At 41.7% G+C, this 20791-nt stretch overlaps 1 protein-coding gene and 1 long non-coding RNA gene across 3 annotated transcripts in view; one reads left to right on the plus strand and one right to left on the minus strand.

Annotated features, from left to right (window-relative positions):
* The window catches only part of LOC139077292 (uncharacterized), a 97689-nt gene that overhangs the window by 25973 nt on the left and 50925 nt on the right, over positions 1-20791 (minus strand). The gene's annotated exons all lie outside the window — the stretch shown is intronic.
* On the plus strand, positions 2340-20302 carry MUC22 (mucin 22). 2 transcript variants are annotated; one of them, XM_070584303.1, is made up of 4 exons: positions 2340-2684; positions 13620-15467; positions 17261-17664; positions 19235-19487. In XM_070584303.1, exons 1-4 carry the CDS (start codon positions 2585-2587, stop codon positions 19331-19333), a joined length of 2451 nt encoding a protein of 816 aa, XP_070440404.1. In that variant the 5' UTR covers positions 2340-2584; the 3' UTR covers positions 19334-19487. The 2 variants fall into 2 exon arrangements, with proteins under 2 accessions (XP_070440404.1, XP_070440403.1); XM_070584302.1 differs by lacking the exon at positions 19235-19487 and adding an exon at positions 19512-20302 and having other exon boundaries at positions 2345-2684.

Raw genomic sequence — 20791 nt, forward strand, 5'->3', positions numbered from 1 at the left:
CTAAATGGAGTGTAACAAACTGGTAATTTTGGTACATGTTAAAGACATTATTTATTCAGATATATTGTAGAGTGAGGCAGCAGGAGTAATTAAAATTTCTGTTTAACAATCTCTTCTCTTCCACCTCCTATCAAAGAACGCATCCCTCCTGCGGGAGCATCTCATGAAAGTGGAGCAAAGACAATATCAGTAAGAAATAATAAAGATGGCAGTGCTTTGTTTAACCCAGGCAAAGACCCTATGGCAACTCAACCCACCTTCTCTGTCTGTCTATTTTAAAATATTCAAGATGTGTAAAAATTTGCCTGGAAATACCATCTTACTATGAAGCACACCTCCCTGGATGGTACACCATTCTCTGGAAAGAGATAGAGTATCTCATTCATCAGCTTCTTGGTCTAGGTCATGGTGGTGTGTTTTGCATGATTTCAAGGAGGAGAAAGTTAAAAGTTTCACATTTACTTCCAACTGATTAATTTTACATCTCAAGACGAAAGGAATGTAGAGAGGCCGTATAGTATGTCAGCTAAGAGCACAGGTTGAGGAACTAGAATTTCTGGTTTCACATCTAGGCTCAGCGTGACCTTGCACAAATTTCTTACCTCGCCAGGGTCTCAGTCTGCTCACCTATAAAAACGAGGGTGATAACAGTATCCATTCATGAGACTGCTATGAAGCCCCTAAAACAGTCTCGCATTTGGTAGCACTTCATAAATTTTATTATTTTTTATATTGGGTAGTTTAATGCTTCATATTTCCTTGAAAATATGGAACAATGTTGCATAAGAAAAACATTTCCTTTTCATCAAAAGGTTATTGAGGACTGTAAAATTTACCACTGAGAGTCCTACAAGTCACGGGAAAATTTTAAAAAGTTTATAAATATATATTTTGGTGCAGAGAAGCATGACAGGGTGATCACTAAAAATCTTTCAAGCAAAAAATAATACGGTAGAACAATGTGGAGGAAATAAAATGTTCACAGAGCAGAAGGAACTGTGTAAAGCCCTGAACTGTTGAGGAAGAACTAGCTTAGATGCTGTTAGAAAGGATAAGGGTGGATATTGAGATGCTATAGTGTCTAGAGTCTGTCTGAAACATTTTAAAGAGTAGTAAAACTGTTTTATTATTTCAATGTTTATATTTACAATATAGAAATTATATTCTCTGCAATTATTAAACTTATGATAAAGTTAGATTAAACATAAACAGGCGAAGGAATACATAGTTTTTCACAATTCTTTTTGAGTATAAGAGTGGAAAAATTGAAGACTGTGCAAAGTGGACACTTCGTCAGTGTTGAAGTTGTTGAATTTTAACATGCATACACTTATGTGCCCACCATCTAGACCCTGCTATCCAGCATCCCCCTCATCTCAGAAGGCTCCCCCGCTGCCCTCTCCTCACCAATACCACTTCCACAGGTAGCCACTGTTTTGACTTCCTCATCATCAGTTCACTTTTCTCTGTATTGGACTTTCATATAAATGGGGCCACACAGTATACACTCCAAAAGAGACCCTCTTAAAAGGTAATGAAATTGGATCACCAATACTTGGCAAGGTGAATTCACATCCTCATCCCTTACCACAGCCCTCCCTGCCATTGGTGGGAACAAGAGCCCAGGCACTAAGTCAGATCAGTTACAGCAAATTAAGTCATATCTGAGTTACCAGGTGTAAATTTCAACCTACTGTTAGTTGTGAGCTTATAAATAGGGACCAAGGTGAGTTAGGACCCCTGGTCTGTGCTGAAAGAGATGCCAAAGATAAGCCTGGAAAATTGGTGGTGCTGGTCCCTGTGCCCTCTCCCATTCGCCCCCGTTTGACACTAGCAGTGAGAGATTTACTCAGTGTCTACCTTCCCCATTCTTGGAGAGTCCAGCAAAAGTATCACACAGCCACGTGCTACCCTGAATCTAGGAAAGAACACTAGAGAAGACCCCGAGTGTGTCTGATGACTTTCACAATCTCCAAATCCCCAGCTTTGCCCCAAAAGACACCTATTGACATTTAAGATCCATTCACATCATTTTCTTCTCTTCCTCTTTCCTTCTTCTACAAAGGTCTGCTTTGGAAATGAGGCATACCCAAAGAAAACAGGTTTCAGATCATCTCTGGTTCAAAGGGTAGGTCCCTTCCACCTGACAAATTTGATTCTGTCATTCTGATTCGCCCCCTCTGCTCCTTCTCATGCCGGCAGACTCTAATCAGCTGACTTGCCCATCTCTTCCGCCTTGGTCCCTACAGGTTACCTCTGTCAAACCAGCCCTGAAGTGCAGAAAACGTAAAGCAGAGATGCCCCTCCCTGGGAAGGGAGGGCCTGAAGCTCTGACCTCCCCTAGCCAGGATCAGGTATAAATCCCTTAGATGTGCTCACAAGAAAAAAGAAGAAAACTAGGAAGTCAAACTGTGGAGCAATTTGTGGAGCTCCCACTCCCCCACACCCCCACAAGGCTCACCCTGGAACTGACTGGCCTTCTTTGCTCTTCCTGCAACTTCATTTTCCATCAAGGCCCTAGGGGGTATGCCCCTTGACTCTCCGTCTCTGCAGCCCACCTTTCCTCCGGAACCTAGGCATTCAGATGACAACTTCCCATGTGAATCATTTCAAGATGAGGAGAGGAAAAATCTCTCCTGCTTTCTGGTTCCTGTTGCTGCTCCTCTTTGGATTCCTGGGATGGGGTAAGTGACATCTCAGTTAATGAAGCAGAGGGGTATGGAGGCCACAGGTCTGAAGGAGATAGGGGTGCCCAGCCCAGGCATGACTCTTCTTCCGGAGGAAAAGATGATTCACTCTTTTGTTCATTTCTGCAAAAGCTAGTACTGACCCAGCTCCATTGACCATGCTTCTGATGCTGCTTTTGTGCAAACCCGTAGTCATCTCCCCCAGCTGTGAGTATAAGCACAAGTGGGGTGTCTCACTTCCCATTGTATGTTGCATAAATGTTTTGTTTTTAACTGGAGCATCCTACTTCCAATAGCATCCTCAATTCCAAATTAGACCCAGGTTTTGAGTCTAAAGTTAAGTAAAAATATTCCCTCCTTGAATGCTGCCTGATTTCAAATCCACACTTCATCCCTCAGAATTCCCCCTGGGAGAAACAAACTGGAGGTTGACCACGGGGAAACCAGGCCTCTGGTCTGGAGTCAGTGGTAGTTATGGAAGGAAATAGCCCGAGGGAGAAGTGAATCTGTGAGAAGTTTCTGTGTGATTCCAACTGACTGCCCGAACTGGTTCCATTGACTCCTGCCTTTGATTTCTTACAATATCAAATTTTCTTCCTTAATTATTACAGACAAGGTTAATCAGCTTATCTCTTTCCTTTGCCATTACTGTAGGATGACATGCCAAGAAAAGGGAGGTGCAGAGTTGAAAGGAAAGATCTAGGTTGGATGATGTAGGGGATTTTGGGTGATTTTTTCGCCCTCTCTTCCCTAATATATCTGATTCTTGCATCCTTTTCTGAATTTGCTTCCTCACTCTGCTCCAGCACTCCTTTCTTCAAGGTTCCTTCTTTTTCTTTTCCTTTCTTGTGAGCCCCTTCATCTTGAATGCTTCAACTAGTCTCTACCTACAAACGACTTCCAAATCCTTCTCCAGCCTGTCCTGATCCCTAACTCCAGTCCTATCCATCTGATTTTAAACGATAATCTCTTTACCTCAGACTGAACAGGTCATTCAACAAACATTTATGGAGCTCCTGCCCTGAGCCAGGCACTGCTACATGCTAAGCCACGGTGAAGAATGGTGCATGAAATGCCACAGTCTCTGCCCTCATGGAACTCCTAGTCTACTGCGAAAGATGCACATAAACAATATTTCATTACAAAAAAAAGAACAAGTGCTGACAGGCACCTCATTTTCTCACTACCAGATCTATAAAATAACTCTTCATTTCTCCCTTCTCCATTACAATGAATTAGCAAGGATTAACCCCTCCATCTGACTTCTGGATCCCTCCTCACCTTCCTGCTGTCTCAGGGACCTTCTCAGTGGGTTTCTCCTTCTCCCATCTTTTCTCCTTCCACCTTTCTTAGATCCTTCCCATCAGCATCCAAACAAGCTCTGGTCCAGTGTGCATATGTATCACCCAAGGAATTTGTTAAAAACTGAGATTCTGGGGCTCTGGCCCCCAGAGGTCCTGATGCAGTAAGCTTGGGAGGGAGGTGCTGAGAGCTGCTTGTTAGCAAGCACCTCAGGCAATTGAATCACATTAGTCCTTGGACAAAACATTGTTTTGATAATATCCGTCCTTACACCTTCCTCACCCACATTACTCCCTAGCCGCTGCCTCAGCTTCCATTCTCCTCCATTACCCACCTTCTTGAAAGAGGTCCCTACATTTGCTATTTCCACTTCTCACCTCCCATTCACTTGTTTATTTTATTTTTATGAGGTAATGCATGTAAATAATTATGAAAAAGAAAGAATGACACAAGGCTTATAATAAATCTTGAGACCTTGACCCTTCTCCTTCTGCTTCTCACTTGCAAGTCCTACTCCAGTTTCTTTTGGCATTTACCTTCATATTTGTAAACAACATTCTTAGGCTACTATTCCTTGTTTGTTGGCTGGGTATTTTTTTCCTGCTTCAGGCATGATTTATTGACTTCCTTCTGAAAGATGAAAAGAGGATTTAGCTCTTAGACCTCTCCTCCAACACATACACATCTCATATTCCATCTCACAATTCTTCCAAAATGTTAACATTAAATTTTTAGTGTTAAATTAGTATTTAGTATTTACATTATGATAACTATGCAAATAACACTTATAGCTGGATCATATATTGCATTATGATTACTTTCCTTTCTTGTACATTTTTGTTTTTCTAGGTATTAATAATAGCCTCACTTTTTAAATGTGCTTAGTTGTCTTTATACATATTAATTCACCCTCAAACTCCATCTAAAGTATACATTTCTTCTCAATTTCTCATGAGCCAATCTATCAGTTTCACTTTTTCCCTTAAGAAATCCCATCTGGAAGCATCTGTCTGCCTTCAGTAAATACTTGTTGATCTCTGGGTATGCTGCCAGCTCTTGTCCTACAATTTTCCTTTACCAACATTCTGGAAATTCCCTTTTCCCTCTTGTAGGTCCCTATCTTCTTCTTTCTTGTTTTATTTTCTCATTTTGGTGCAGCACTGTCTCTAGAAGCTTCCTGAGAGAGGATTCATGGTAGGAAATTGTTTTAAAAACACGTGCACTGTTAGGGTAATGCTAAACTGCTGTAACAAAAAGATCCCAAAAGTGACTTTGAAAAATAAGCAAGTTAAAAATAAAATAAACTTTATTGTAAAGTTAAAGTTAGACAAGATAGACTTCATTATAGGATGGTGGGAGCTTTGCTGCAGGCAATCATTCAGGGACCCAGGGTGAAGGTGGTTCTGTCATCTTCAGCACAAGGTTTCCGATGTCATCATCATATTAACCAAAAGGAAGGATGGAAGAACAGAAATCAAGAAACAGGAATTTTCTCTTAAGCAAATGAAGTGGAAGTTATATATATTCCTTCCCTTTATGATCCTCTGGCCGGGCTTAGACATGTAGCCATAATCATCTACAGGAGAGATTGGGAAACGTAATCTATCTATGTGCCAGGAAGAAGAGAAAAATGGATCTAGGAGTCTGTAGATCTTATGTTTAAAAACATCTCTATCCCATCCTCGCATTTGATTCATAGTTTAGCTGGTTATAGAATTCTAGTTAGATACCATTTTCCCTCAGAATTCTGAAGGCATTGACCCACTGCTTCTAGACTCTAGATTGTGAAGTCTGACAGTTTTTTTGATTACCAATTGCTTGTAAGAGACGTATTTTCTTCTCTGGAAGATTTAAGAGTTTTAAAAACTAGTGTTCTAAAATCTCCTGGTGTGGTGCTATAGTGTGGATTCCTTTTTCATTGTGTTTGAAACCTATAGAGTAGAAAACTCATGTCAGTTAGTTCTGGGAAACTTTCTTCCACTTCTTCTCTGATAATTGCCTCCCATCAATTTCTCTGTTCTATCTTTCTGAAAATGTTGTTGTTTGGATGTTTGACCTCCTGGACTGAGACTCTAGTTTTCTTATATTTCTTCTTCTGTTTCCTAACTCTGTCATCTTATTTTTCTTCTGGGAAGTTTTCCTCAGCTTCTAAGGTATTCTAATACTTCTAATGAATTTTAATTTTTTTAAATTTCGAAGAGATCTCTTTTGTTCTCTGTATGTTCCTTTTAAAAATGACATCCTTTTATTTGTTTTTTTTTTTTTTAAAGATTTTATTTTTTCCTTTTTCTCCCCAAAGCCCCCCGGTACATAGTTGTGTGTTCTTCGTTGTGGGTTCTTCTAGTTGTGGCATGTGGGACGCTGCCTCAACGTGGTCTGATGAGCAGTGCCATGTCCGCGCCCAGGATTCGAACTAACGAAACACTGGGCCGCCTGCAACGAAGCGCGCGAACTTAACCGCTCGGCCACGGGGCCAGCCCCCTTTTATTTGTTTTTTAATGGGTGCTATATTTTTACTTATCTTGCTGAGAACATTTGAAGTTGTTTTTGCTCTCTGCATTGTCTCAATTGTCTCTAAATTTGCTTCATAGGTATGTTTGTTTTGGTCTTTGTTTTTCAAGTTAGAGACTTTCCTCAAATACCAGGTGATCCCAGAATGTCTTTTATATTTGAGAGTGAGGTACTAAAATGATGGCCAGAACATCTGTGTTCTGGGGTAGGGCCTGTTAACTAGTGGACTGAGTTCCAGGGTAACTTAGCAGAGATGTGGCAGCTTTGATTGGGAAGACCCTCAAAATGTCAGTGTCTGCAGGTATTTTCCACTGTGGGCTAACTTCTTTCCTCAAGAGGAATTCTCAAGATTCCTGCCTAGAGAATATAAGCATTACTACTGGAAGCCGAGTAGAGGAAGAGGCAATGAGGGTTTTACTGGTCAGTGTGTAAGCATTCACTTAATTGCCTACTTTCAGTACAACTCCTCAATCCTGACATCAGCAGTGCCTGGGATCCCTGAACCAGAGTTTCTTTGGTTTCAATATCCCCAGGGATAAATCCCCAGGCTCACGTGAGGGAAAGAGATGTATTTACCTAACCACTTGAGTGGAAGAAGGGATCTGGGGCTGAGAGATGGTATCTAGCTGCATTGTGTTTCAACCATCCCTTCTGTATTTAGTCACACACCACACCCATATCTTCAGAGGAACCTGGTTGCAATTCCTAAACCTTTTCAGGATTCCACAAAATGAGTAACTTGCCAGTGGTTGACTCTCACCCACAACGTAGGCCTGTATGTTGAAGCATTCCCTGTTCCGTCGGAGAGTTGCCACTCATCCACCTGCTATCCATTATCTAAAAAAAAAAACATATCTCTTTTACTGTTGCAATCTCCCTAGTTCTTTGTCCTTATGGAGTTACGCCTTTTGTAATTTCTCTACTTTTGATTCTTCTATGAAATCCTTAAGGCTTCATGCATACTCATTCATTCTTCTGTTCACTTCAATTGTGGTCTGCTCCATCAAGAAAATCTCCTCTCAATAAAGTAAACACTTCCATATTGTTCTTCAATCCAATGGACACTCCTCAGGCCCCATCTTACTTGATCTCTTTGCAACAATCAACTCAGACAACCACCATATTTTTTGAAAGCCCCTCTTTTCTCTTAGCTTCCTTGATATCACCATTCAGAGTTTTCTTTCTACCTTATTAACTGCCCCTTCTCAGTCTCATTTACTAGTTTCTCCTCCTTTACCTGACATCTGAACGATGGAGTGCCAAGAGCTTGATCTACGCCCCTCTTCTCCAGTTATACTTTCCCCCACAGAGGATCTAAGTCAGCCTCATGGTTTTAAATACAATCTATATTTACATGACTCCAAATTTTATCTATTGTCTGATCTCTCTCCTGAGATCTAAGATCAGGCATCCAACTGACTACCAGACACAATCTCTTGGATATCTAATAGGCATATACAACTCAAAATGTCTAATATTTCCAAGCTTCACATCCTTTTGCATCCATCTGATCAAATAGAACCAATATCCAACGCTTTGCCCAAGCCTCAAATCTAAGAGTTGTCCTTGATTTCTCTCTTTTCCTGCTATCTTCCACATGCAGTCTTTCAACACATCCTGTTGATTCTTCTTTTCCAATTTCAAGACATAGTTTGTATTTGTCCACTTAACTTTATCTTTCCTGCTACCACTCTAGTCCAATCAATAATCAGTTTTCTTAACCAATTTTCTGCTTTCACTCTTGGCCTCGTACATCCATTTTTTACACAGCAGGCTGAGTGTGATCTTTTAAAACACAAATCAGTTTTTCTTTGCCTTTCCTTTCTCTTCCCTTCCGGAACAATGAAGTCCTAAAGTCACTATGTGGGACAGAGCAAAGCAGATATCAGTGATAGAGAGGAAAGGAGACAGCAGTGGCCCAGTGCAGGATATAAAAAACTAAATATGGTAAGGAAGCTGTCCCCACTGAGTGACAGCCTGGCAGGTGGTATCAGAGCGTTATGAGGGTGAGAAGAGTTTTCACACAGAGGGCTGGAGGGAGCATAGCCCAACATGGTGAGCTGAAAATAGGTGAACAGAATATCACGGGAATATCTGTGGGACAACATCAAGAAGACTACCATATGTGTACCTGGAATTCCAGAAAAGGGAAGAACAGAACACATGTTTGAAGAAATGATGGCTGAAAACTTAAAAAATTCGATGAAAACTATAAACCCACAGATCCCAAGAACTTAATGAACCTCAAGCAAAATAAACATTTAAAAAATCATACCAAGGAAAAACGTAATCAAACTGCTAAAAATCAGTACTAAACAAAAAATCTTAAAAGCAGCTGGAGAAGAAAAGACAAGTTAAATAGAGAGGAACAACGACAAGAATGATAGCAGACTTCCAGAGAGAAATCATGCAAACCAGAAGATAATGAAGCAATATCATTAAGATAGTGAAATGAAAAAAAGCACTGTCAACCTAGAATTTGGCAGAGCAAAAATATCCTTCCAATATAAAGGTGAAGTAAAGGCTTCTTTTAAGACAAACAAAAGCTGTAAGACTTTATCTCCCACAGCCCTGCACTATAAGATACGTAAAAGAAAGTTCTTGAGGAAGAAGGAATTTGGATCTATGCAAAGGAATGAAGTGTTCTGGAATTGGTAAATACGTAGGTAAAAATGAAAAGACTTTTTCTCACTTGAAATATCTTTAAAAGATAACACACTGTTAGAAAAAAGTAGCAATGAATTGTGGGGCTTATATATAGGTAGACATAAAATCTATAACTACAGTGGCACAAAGGACAGAAGGGGAAATGGAAGTATACTGTTATAAGATTTTTATGCTCTATGTGAACAGGTATAATATTACTGGGAGATAGATTGTGATATATTAAAGACGTATATTATAAACCTTAGAGCAAGGACACACACAAAAATAAGAGGGATATCGAATAAGCAATAGTGGAAATAAAATGCAATCATAAAAAATACTCAGTTAATCCAGAAGAAAGCAGAAAAAGGCGATGAAAAGGAATAAAGAACAAGTAGGGAACAAATATCAAGATGATATATTTGGACCCAACCATATTGATCATTACATTAAATGTAAATGGTCCAAACACTGCACTTAAAAGGCAGAGATTTTCATATTGGCTAAAAAGAAAGTCCAAATTAAATGTTGTCCACAAGAAATGCATTTTAACTCTAACTATACAAACAGGCTAAAAATAAAAGAATAAAAAATATAGTCATACTGTATATTAGCCATGCTAACACTAATCAAAAAAAGATTGAATGCTATTTTAATATCAGACAAAATAGATTTAAGAGAAAGGAGTATTAGTAGGAATAAAGTGGTTTATGCCAACAAAGCACTTGTTAACTCAAAGGAGGAAAACCCAGCCTGGCTACACCACGTTAATTAAGTGACCCACATTACACATTAAGTGACCTACCTACATTAATGGTAGGACACACTGATATTGTCTGTCACCTGATAGTATGCAGAGAGAGGAATACCACACACTTTAGTGCTATTCCTGCCAAAGATTAATATTATAAACCTAATCATGAGGAAACATCACACAAACTCAATCTGAGGGACGTTCTATAAAATAAGTGGCCTGTAATCTTCAAAAGTGTCAAGGCCACGAAAATCAAACGAAGACCAAAGAACTGCACCAGACAGAGGAGGACTAAGAAAACACAACAACTAAAAGCAACACCTGATTTTTATTTGGATCAGTTTGCTATAAAAGACATTAGGACAACTGACAAAGCTTGAAAGGAGTCTGAGTATTAGTGACAGTAATATATCAGTGTGAATTTCCTGATTTTGATGATTGTGTTATGGTTGTGTATGAGAATACATACAGTATTAAAGGATGATGGGATACCAGATTACCAAATACATCCCAAATCATTCAGGGAAAAAATTCTTTGTTCTGTACTTACTATAAAAGAATTTGTGGGGGCTGGCCCCGTGGCCGAGCGGTTAAGTTTGCGTGCTCTGCTGCAGGTGGCCCAGTGTTTCGTTGGTTCGAATCCTGGGCATGGACATGACACTGCTCATCAAACCACACTGAGGCAGCGTCCCACATGCCGCAACTAGAAGGACCCACAACGAAGAATATACAACTATGTACCAGGGGGCTTTGGGGAGAAAAAGGAAAAAATAAAAAAATAAAAAAATAAAAATAAATAAAAAGAATTTGTGAGGTTTTCCCAAAACAAAAACAAATTAAGAAAATTAATCACGCTATGTTATTACAATGATTCCTCATTGTATTTGAAATGAAACCTAACCTCTTTATCGTATTCTACAAGTCCCCCTCTAACCTTGTTTCTTACAATTTTTTTCAATAACTACTTTCCAGCCACCTTGGTCTCCAGTTTATCTCTTAGATAACATCAAGCTCATACAACTCAGAGTACTTCACTGGTGCCACTAGGCTGTGAAATTCTTCTCCTGGTTTTTCAGGTGGCTGCCTTCTTATCCTTCAGACTCCAGTCTATATGTCAACTCCTCAGAGAGACCTTTTCTGGCTATAGTATCCAAGGCAGGATCCCTGATTTCCTTAACAGCACATAACCTAACCTGAATTTATGTTTTTTACATGTTTTCTCTCTCTTCTTTACTAGAATATAAATCCACAGCTATTTTGTTGGCAGTGGTATGCTCAGAGTTTAGCAAAATACCAGGCGCTTTTTAAGAACCCCAAATTTCTGAATAGATGGAGTAAATAGTATCAATTACATATTAAAGTAACATTATCCTAAACTTGTGAATTCATCCCTAATCCATTCCCACCACCTCCTTTGGCCTCGTAGATTATTTTTGAAAACTAGAAACACTTTTGAAAAGTCTTCAGTTCATCTAATGCCAGGATATATCCCATACATATTTTATATCTCCAGAGAATAATCTTCTTATATTTCTCCTCCATTCAAGATCTTCTACTACGTGCCTAACAAATCAAAAATAAATTACACTACTTAAAAGGGCCCTCTAAAATCTGGTCATACATGAATCATGGAACCTAAGGGCTCAATGTTCATGTAATAGAGTTTGTAGGATTTATCCATTTAGGACAATGTGCTTAATGTCTCTCAAAAGTGACTCAGTCCCAAATGTGAGTCTTAGCTAAAGCTGTTTGCATATCCTACCTTAATTCCAATTAATCAAAAATATCTGATTATGGTAATCCTGTGTAGATGTCATTATCTCTATGAAGTCTCCAGTAACCAAAATTTCTCTCTCATGTGAACACCAACCACCCATAACAAAGAAAAAATAACATGCCATATTTTACTTATCTTTTTCTGTTCCCTGCCTAATGTGAATAATTTTTGAAAATTAAAGTTGAATTTATATTCAATAATATTCACACTTTTTGCTATGTAGTTCTATGAATTTTGACAAATTCTCAGTCATGTAACCACTAATATTGTCAGAATATAGACTATTTCCATCATTCTCCAAAGCTCCCTCATGACCCTATGTAGTCAACCCCTCCTCCCAACCCAGACCCTGGAAACCACTAAACTGTTTGTGTCCCAGCTGTTTTGCCTTTTCTAAAATGTCATATAAATGGAATCCTATAACATGTAGGCTTTTGAGTCTGGCTTCTTTCATGTAGCAAAATGCAACTGAGAGTCATTCATGTTATTGCTTCATCAATATTTCCTTTTTGTTGCTGAGTAGTTTTCCGTTGAATGAATATACCACAGTGTGCTTACCCATTCACCAGTTAAAAGACAACTGGGTTGTTTTCAGGTTTTTAATAAAACTTCTAAAAACATTTACATACAGGTATTTGCGTTGGACTACATTTTAAGATTTGATAAGAATAGGACTAAAGATTAGTAAGAATAAATCACTGTCTGAGAGCAAAATAGAGAATCAAAGACAGTGTGATTACTTGAAAAAATTAAACAAATAACTCTAACAAGATGGAAAGAAAACACAGTCACGGAGGAAGGGAGAAACACATATTGATATAAGGAAGGAATATACGTGTTTTAATAATAACCTATGTAGGACTACAAGTAAGTATAGGGCACATGTAATAGAAAGAAGGAAGAATCTTATTTTTTAAAATTCATAAAAAGCAGAAATTTCTATTGAGGAGGAAAAATTTAAAAGATATGGGAAAATACTGTTACATCTGATCATAAAATTCTTAGGAATATTACAGTGAAAAGCCAAGTATCCCCAGACACTTCAATCACAGCCAGCACAACAGGTGTCATGTCTTCCCTGATCACAGAGAGTAAGACAAATGATAGCTCCTTCTGGACACCCTGACCATGGCTTCCACCACAGACACCATTACAGTGTCTACAAAAGGCTCTGGGACAAGTGTAGTATCTACACCGTCGGCAGCCAACACAATGCGCATTGAGACCACCACACCATCTCTGCCTACCACATCATTCAATATAGTCTCTGAGAGCACCAGGACCTCCATGATAACATCTGTGCCCACCACATTCACCATGGCCTTTGAAATCCTTATCAGTTCTAGGACCACCATAGCTTCCACCACAGCCTCAGGGACTCTGTTGAGAAGCTGGAGCTGGTATATTGAATTAAGAATATGCAGATTATGATCTTTTGAATGAGAGGCATGAGCCACCCACACAGGTGGGCAGGTAGCTCCCTCAGCATCTGGGCTCCCACTTTGGGTAAATGAAATCCACAGGTCATTTTGATTGAAGGTGCACTTTCAGTACAATCAATCAAAGGAAGTAGAGTCACGAGACTTATTACCTACAGATTCCAGAAGTGAAGGGACACAATGAGCTGGGGGTAAGGGCACTCCTCCATCCCAGGTCATGAGTGAGCAGGAGATAGACAGCAGGGTAACAAGCACCTATTACTTACAAGGTGGTTGATGGTGGGGGAGATCACTAACTTTTCATGGGCTTAACTCTAAGCAGTTAATTTAGAAGATGCCCTGGAAAAATAAACAGAGAACTTATGGCAGCCATCTTAAACTCAAGTCGTTATCTAAATGTCCAGACTTGGAGAGTGAGCAGGCTTGTCATAAGGTAAAATGTCTAGACAACAACTGAGAAAAAGAAAAGTTGTTTGTCTCAAAAGTTGTTATTCTTATCACAGGGACCACTACAGGTTCTGTCACCTCAATGAACTCCACCACAGGTTCTCAGACCACCACATCTGTGCCAACTACAGCCTCCACCATGGATACTGAGAGCACGAGAGGGTCTGATACTACCAGATCCATCACCACAGCCTCTCAGGTCATCACACCCTCTACCACAGCATCTGTGCCCACCACTGCATCCGCCATTGACCCTAAGACAACCAGAGGCATTGAAACTACCACAACCTTCAACACAGCCTCTGTGGTCACTACCCCCTCTACCGCAGTATCTGTGCCCACCACAGCATCCACCATGGACTCTGAGACTGCCAGAAGCTCTGAAACTACCACAACCATCACCACAGCTTCTGGGGTCACCACACGCTCTACCACATCTGTGCCCACTACAGCCTCCACCGTGGATACTGAGAGCACGAGAGGCTCTGAAACTACCATATCCATCACCACAGCCTCTCAGGTCATCACACCTTCTACCACACCATCTGTGCCCACCAGTGCATCCGCCATGGGCTCTGAGACCACCAGAAGCTCTGAAACTACCACAACTATCACCAAAGCCTCTGTGGTCACCAGACCCATTACCACAGCATCTGTGACCACCACTGCGTCAAGTATGGACTCTGAGACCACCAGAGGCATGGAAAGCACCACAACTAACACCACAGCCTCTGGGGTCACCACACCCTCTACCATAACATCTGTGCCCACTACAGCCTCCACCATGGGTACTGAGAGTACGAGAGGCACTGAACTTACCAGATCCATCCCCACAGCCTCTTTAGTCAGCAGACCCTCTACCACAGCAGCTGTGCCCACCACAGCATCCACCATGGACTCTGAAACTGCCACCAGAGGCTCTGAAACTTCCACATCCATCACCACAGCCTCTGAGGTAACCAAATGCTGTACCATAGCAGCTGTACCCACCACAGCATCCACCATGGATTCTGAGATCACCAGAAGCTCTGAAACTACCACAACCTTCAACACAGCCTCTGTGGTCACTACAGTCTCTACCACAGCAGCTGTGCCCACCACAGCCTCCCCTGCAGTTTCTGAGACCACTGTGCACTTCATGACAACTGCTGTACCAACAAAACTCTCTGGCACAGCCTCTGAAACCACTCTTCTCTCTGAAATAACCACCCTCTCTGCCACAGTTTCTGGGACTATCAGGTCATCCACAGCAGGCTCTCGGCCCACCATGGCCTCCACCTCAGCCTCTGAGACCACTATCATCTCCACTAAAGCCTCTGTGACAACTGCGGAGTCTTTGACTTCCACAGGCACCCCAAAACCTGCTGAGACCACTACAGAATCTGTGTCTAACACAGCCTTTACCACAATGTCTGAGACCACCACAGGCTCCGTAACAATGTCTGTGCCGACCACAAACTCTGAGACAACCGTAGCCTCCGAAACTACTGTGGCCTTCTCCAAAGCCTCTGAAAACACGACAGTCTACACTATGGTCTCTAAGACTACTGTAGGTTTTGACACCTTCATGGCTTCCACCACAGCCTCTGAGACCCCCACAGCCTCAACAACAGTGTCTGTGCCACAAACAGCCTCGACCACAACCTCTGAGAGCACTGCAGTGTCTTTGTCCACCACACACTCTGAGACCACCACAGCCTCCACCTTAAGATCTGAGACCAGCATGGCCTGTAATACAGTCTCTGAGGTCACTTCAGAGTCTGTTAGCAATGTGGCCTCCACCATAGTCTCTGAGTCCACCATGCCATATACAATAGCACCTGTGAGCACCACAGCCTCCAGCACAGGCTCAGAGACCATCAAGTCCACCAAGGCTTCCTCATCAGCCTCTCAGCTCACCACAGGTTTGTCCACTTTTCCTGTGCCCACTACAAACAGCACCATAGTTTCTGAAACCCTGACTGTCTCAACCACAGCCTCTAAGAGCACCACAGGCTCCTTCTCAGCATCTGTGCCTATCATATTCTCTTCCACAGCTTCTGGGGACACTGAAGCTTCCACCTCACCTTCTGGACCCACCACAGCCTCAGAGGTCACCACAGCCTTCGCTTTGGCCTCATTGCCCCTCTTGGCCTCTACCTCCACCTTTGGGGCCACTGCAATCTCCACCAGTGTCTAGACATTCCAAAACCTCTTCTGCCACTTTAGTGTCCACCAAGGCAACTGACTTTTCTACTCAACCCATCACCAACACAGCTGTATCAGGTACTAACTACCACATCTTCTCTAATCAGATACCTTTACTCCAGTGACAGCCACCACATTTTCATCTGTTTCTATCATTTCTTCTCTGGACTCTAGTCAAGCCACCATGCCTATTAGATATAATTTTGTTTCCTCTTCTTCAATCCTACTTATTTCTACCCTGGCCTCACCTCCTTTTGTTTAGTGTCCATCATTTCCATCCCAATCAGAAACACTTCTTTGCAAATATTCCAACCACCAGTTAATTATAGTCCATCACTTCTGCTGACAGCAAACTCACCTCAACTCTGTGACACCCATCCTCACTTGTCAGACGCTCTCACTTCTGTGCCAAGTGCAATCAGCTCTCTTCCATCTACCACCTGCGGTACCACCACCTTGTCTTCAATATATTCACCACTGGTCCAAGGGTTGCAAACTACACTTCATGGGCCAAGTCTTGCCTCTTATCTGTTTTTCTAAATGAAGAGTTATTGGAGCACAACCTATTTGTTTACATCTGTAGCTGCTTTCCAGCTACTTTGCACAGTTATGACAGAGACTTTGTGACCCAAATAACTTAAAAACCTACCATCTGACACTTTACAGAAAAAGTTTGCCAATCCTTGCTCTAGTCTAAGACCAGAATGATTGTTTTCATTCTCTGGCAGTTCTCTGAATAAAACCACCTCTGCACTTGCCATCAGCACTCGTGTTGGACCTGAGTCCACCTGCTTAATTCTGAACCACCCACTGCTATTCCAGGGACAGACACTGTTCTTGTATCAGTGCAACCACTTCCGACCTAAGCACAACCATTGCTGCTGGAGCCACCACCTCCACTACCTCTGCTCTGTTAGGTCCTCCCACCTTGTTCTAGTCACCCTTCCTGTCCCTGGGGCCAGCCTGCTCCACGTGGGCCAGGTTCTGCCACATCTGTTCCTAGCGCCTCACCTCGACTTTGTTGACCGCCATGATTGTGTTAGATCACGTCACCTCTGCTCAGCCATGGCCATTGCCTCACCTGTGAGTAAACCTGATTCTGTCATCTCTTCCTCTGGCACCGTTTTATACTTGGGACTACATCACAAGAGTGTAAGACCCTATCCCTTTTATCCAAGCCCACTCTCTTCTATTTGGGTGGCCACTTCTGATATTGAATAGATCCTCCACTTCTGTATCAATCACTGTCGCATTTCCTCAATCTTCTGCCTTCATCAGCAACATCAGTGGACATATTATACCTTCTCTTCTCTAAGACAATCACATCTATTCTAGGGATCATGGCCTTATGTGAATTACCTTCTACCATCTCTTCTCCTATTACAACACCTCTCCTCAAACCACCACTACCAAATGTGTGTTAGATTCAACTCCCCTGCTCTAAGTACACCTGCCTCCCCTTTAACTGTCTCCACTACAAAGCCGTCATATTGTGTGACGTGTTTCCTAGGTGCCAGGACCACTGGAACCAGACCAGCTACCCTCATCTCTGTCACCACGGCCCCTGGAATGGACTCCACAGCCCCTGCTATCAGCTATACCATCCCTGGAACAGGGCTGAATAATTCTGGCCCGGGCACATCCAATGTTGGAGCATCATCTACCACCTCAGTCCGAGGTACCAGGACCACCAGGACAAGATCCACCCATGAGCCGACCACCACTGCTGGAACCAGCACCGCCTCCCAGAAAACAGGCGCAGTCACCGCAGGCACAGACACAGTTAGTGTGAGCCACACGCCAACAAACACGACTAAACCAAGCGGATATTTGCAGCCCTGGACCACCATCCTCATCTCCCTGGCTGCAGTTGTGGTCGGTGTTGGGCTGCTGGTAGGACTGAGTTTTTGCCTGGTGAGTGTCAGCGATGGGTTAATAGTGGAGCCTGCTAAGAAGGTGGTTGATGAATGGGAGTAGAATTCGTGCAAACAGTGCTATTAGGATATCTAGAATGAGAGAGGGGAATAAGTGGCTGTGCTAGGAAGGAAAGAATCACATAGCATGATATAAAGGCCAGAGAGAATGACCACATCAGACAAAGTGATAGATCAAAAGTAGAAAAAGAGGAGGAAAAAGATGAAGTTGGGGCCAAAGTGAAAGGAAATTGTGTGAACAGAGGAAAAATAGAAAGGTGGGACTTAAAGAAAATCACTTCTCTTAATAAAACAAAATCTGGAAGTTAGAATATCTTGGCACTGGAAGAAGAATCTCCAGGGAATGAGGGGTCATTAGGCCCTCACTCTGTTTACTGATTTCCATGACACACACGAGCACTGCTCAGCACAGGGGACCTCTTCCCCTCTGATGTTTTTGTGCAGATAAGGATGAATATTCTGTCCTTGGTTCTCCTCAGCACCGCTGATAGACTGGAATCATCAAATCATTTCACTAAATCTGAGAGAGAACGAGAGCAAAATAAACATAAAGAAAGCAGGAAACAGGAATGTTTGGCCATCCAAAGTACAGGTTTCTGACTGTCTTATATCTAACAAGTTTCTGGCACTCACAAGCACTCTGCAATTCCCTGTTCTCTCTGGGATAGTTACTCTCCAACCTCCCATCACATTTCTGCTTTCTGGTTTTGATCTTCCTTTGCATTTTTCTTATTCTGGTTTTCACATTTATTTATGTCTTTCCTACTTTCTTAATAGTTCTTGTTGCTAAGCTCACCTTTGAGGAATGATGCTGAGTGTAAGTCAGCAGGGTGCTGGACTAGGTCATACTAACTCACAAGAGACTGTGCATCTCTTCCCAACTCTGAGTTCAGTGACATCACATTGGTAACTTAAAATATGCTTCTATGGAAATTGGCAAATACTACAAATCACGTCTTTTTTCCTCTGGAGAGTTGGTTGTTAAAGCATCACCAGTATACCACTGGTAAAAATGGATAAACGAATGAAAAACATATTGCAGCCGCCGAGGGTTGGCATAATATAGTCAACTTACTAGGATTCTTTATTTCAGAGTTCTCAGCCTCCCCCCGTATGTAGACTATAAAATAAAGACCCATCATCCAGGAATGATTTCCTAAGTCAGTTTATAATTTTATGTGCAAGATCAACAGCTAATGAGAACTAACATTAGCTGAGTTTTTACTAAGTGCTAGGCCCAGGACTGAGTGCTTAAAAGGCATCATGCCATTTGATTTGCTCTACAATCCTTTGGGGATATTATACCCACCTTATAGGTGAGGGACCTAGAGCTCCATAACCTTAGTTACTTGCCGCAGCACACCCAGTAAGTGGCAGATCGGGTACTCTAATCCAGGTTGGTTTGATTCTGTAGTTCACGCCTGTAATCTCAAGGCTCTGCATGGACCTTTCTGAGGGCTCTCAATTCCATGTACCTGTCCTCAGCTTCCTGAGCTGACTAAGGATGTGAAAGACTGTCTTTTGGGTGAGTCTCTGCGTCTTTCCCATAGGGATGTGGATTCACCTTTGTCTTGAAAGTCCAACAGCACATAACCTCGCTATGCTGCAGAAGATATATTAATCAGGTAACAAGGGAAACTGTTTTCTAAGATAGAGAAACAGTAAAACTACAAAGAGAGAGAGAGACAGAGACACATTAAGGATGGTGGTAAAGAGAGGAGAAGTAGGTGATTTTGAGAAGTAATAATCTGACATTGGTGAAACGGGTATGTATAGGGATAAGGGAGAAGAGAACTTATTTTATAATATTATTTTTTTCTCTTTTAGAGGAGCTTTTCCTTCCCCCTGACAAATATTGGCGCTTATTTCCCTCATGACTACAGCTTTGGCCTTGGTATGGACCTGGGCTCAGGACTGGACTCTGGAATGTTCCACAGTCTGTGAAATGAACTGGTCCGTGGAGAAACACATGGCTTTGGACACAGAATGGGTCATGGGGTGGGCTATGAATTGAGCCACAGCCGTGGGGATGGTTATGGCATGAATCATGGCAGGAGTCATGAACACGGAGGAGGCCATCACAATAGCCATGAAATGGATCACAGAGGAGGCCGCTGAGGAAGCCACCACGGAGGCCATGACAGGACAAGATGGCTGTTGCCATAGATTGGATATTGGAAAGTATTTTGGGGAAAGAAAGAGTGGGTTGGAGGGGGAGATCATGGAAGAGAAGAAAAGAATGAGCATGGAATGATTAAAATATAGTATAAAAATGTTCCCAGGGAGTAAGGCCAGGGTCAAGAAAAGAACCAGCAAAAGGATCACAAGGACCTTGATCAACATTGAGAAAGATCAAACAGAGACTGGATTTGGAGAAAATGCACAGCTTTACCAGGCTTGGAGATGAATTTAAGTCAAAGTTTCCATGCATTCTACCGGAGCCTGATGTCATTGTAGGGAGTCATGGTGATTGCCCTCAGGGTGTCTTCTCTTCCTTCTCCCACCACCCAAGTCATGGTCAGGGTTTCTCATCCCTATGTTTTCTCAGGATGCTATAAATGTTAACGCCACGTCTCTAAGAAACGAAAGCACATAATAAATGTGTTATCAGGACGACATGCTTACTTGTTTTCCTATTTGTTCTTTCAGTTTTCCCTGTGAGTTTTTTTTTTTTTTGAGTGCTTACTATGAACCAAGTGCTGTTGTAGTAACCTTTAAGTACATCATCGTTTAATCCTCAAAAAATTCTGTGAGGAGATCTCAAGGTGGGCAAAGATATTTATGTGACACAAAAAGCACTAACTGTTAAAGAAAAGTTTGATAATTTGGACTTCATTAAAGTCCAGTATCAGAATATATCTTTAAGAGACTGAAAAGGAACGCCAAAGATGGGATCAGATATTATAATACATACATCTGACAAAGGTCTCATATCCAGAATATAGAAAGAACTAAATCAATAAGAAAAAGACAATGTAATTTTACATGGGCAAAATATTTGATAAATATTTAGCAGTAGAGGATATCAAAATGATCAGTGAACATTTGAATAGGTACTCAATATTATTTATCAGAGAAATGGAAATTAAAATTCACAATGCGATACC

This window comes from Equus przewalskii, chromosome 19 (assembly GCF_037783145.1).
Source record: "Equus przewalskii isolate Varuska chromosome 19, EquPr2, whole genome shotgun sequence".
In the NCBI taxonomy this organism is placed as follows: domain Eukaryota; kingdom Metazoa; phylum Chordata; class Mammalia; order Perissodactyla; family Equidae; genus Equus; species Equus przewalskii.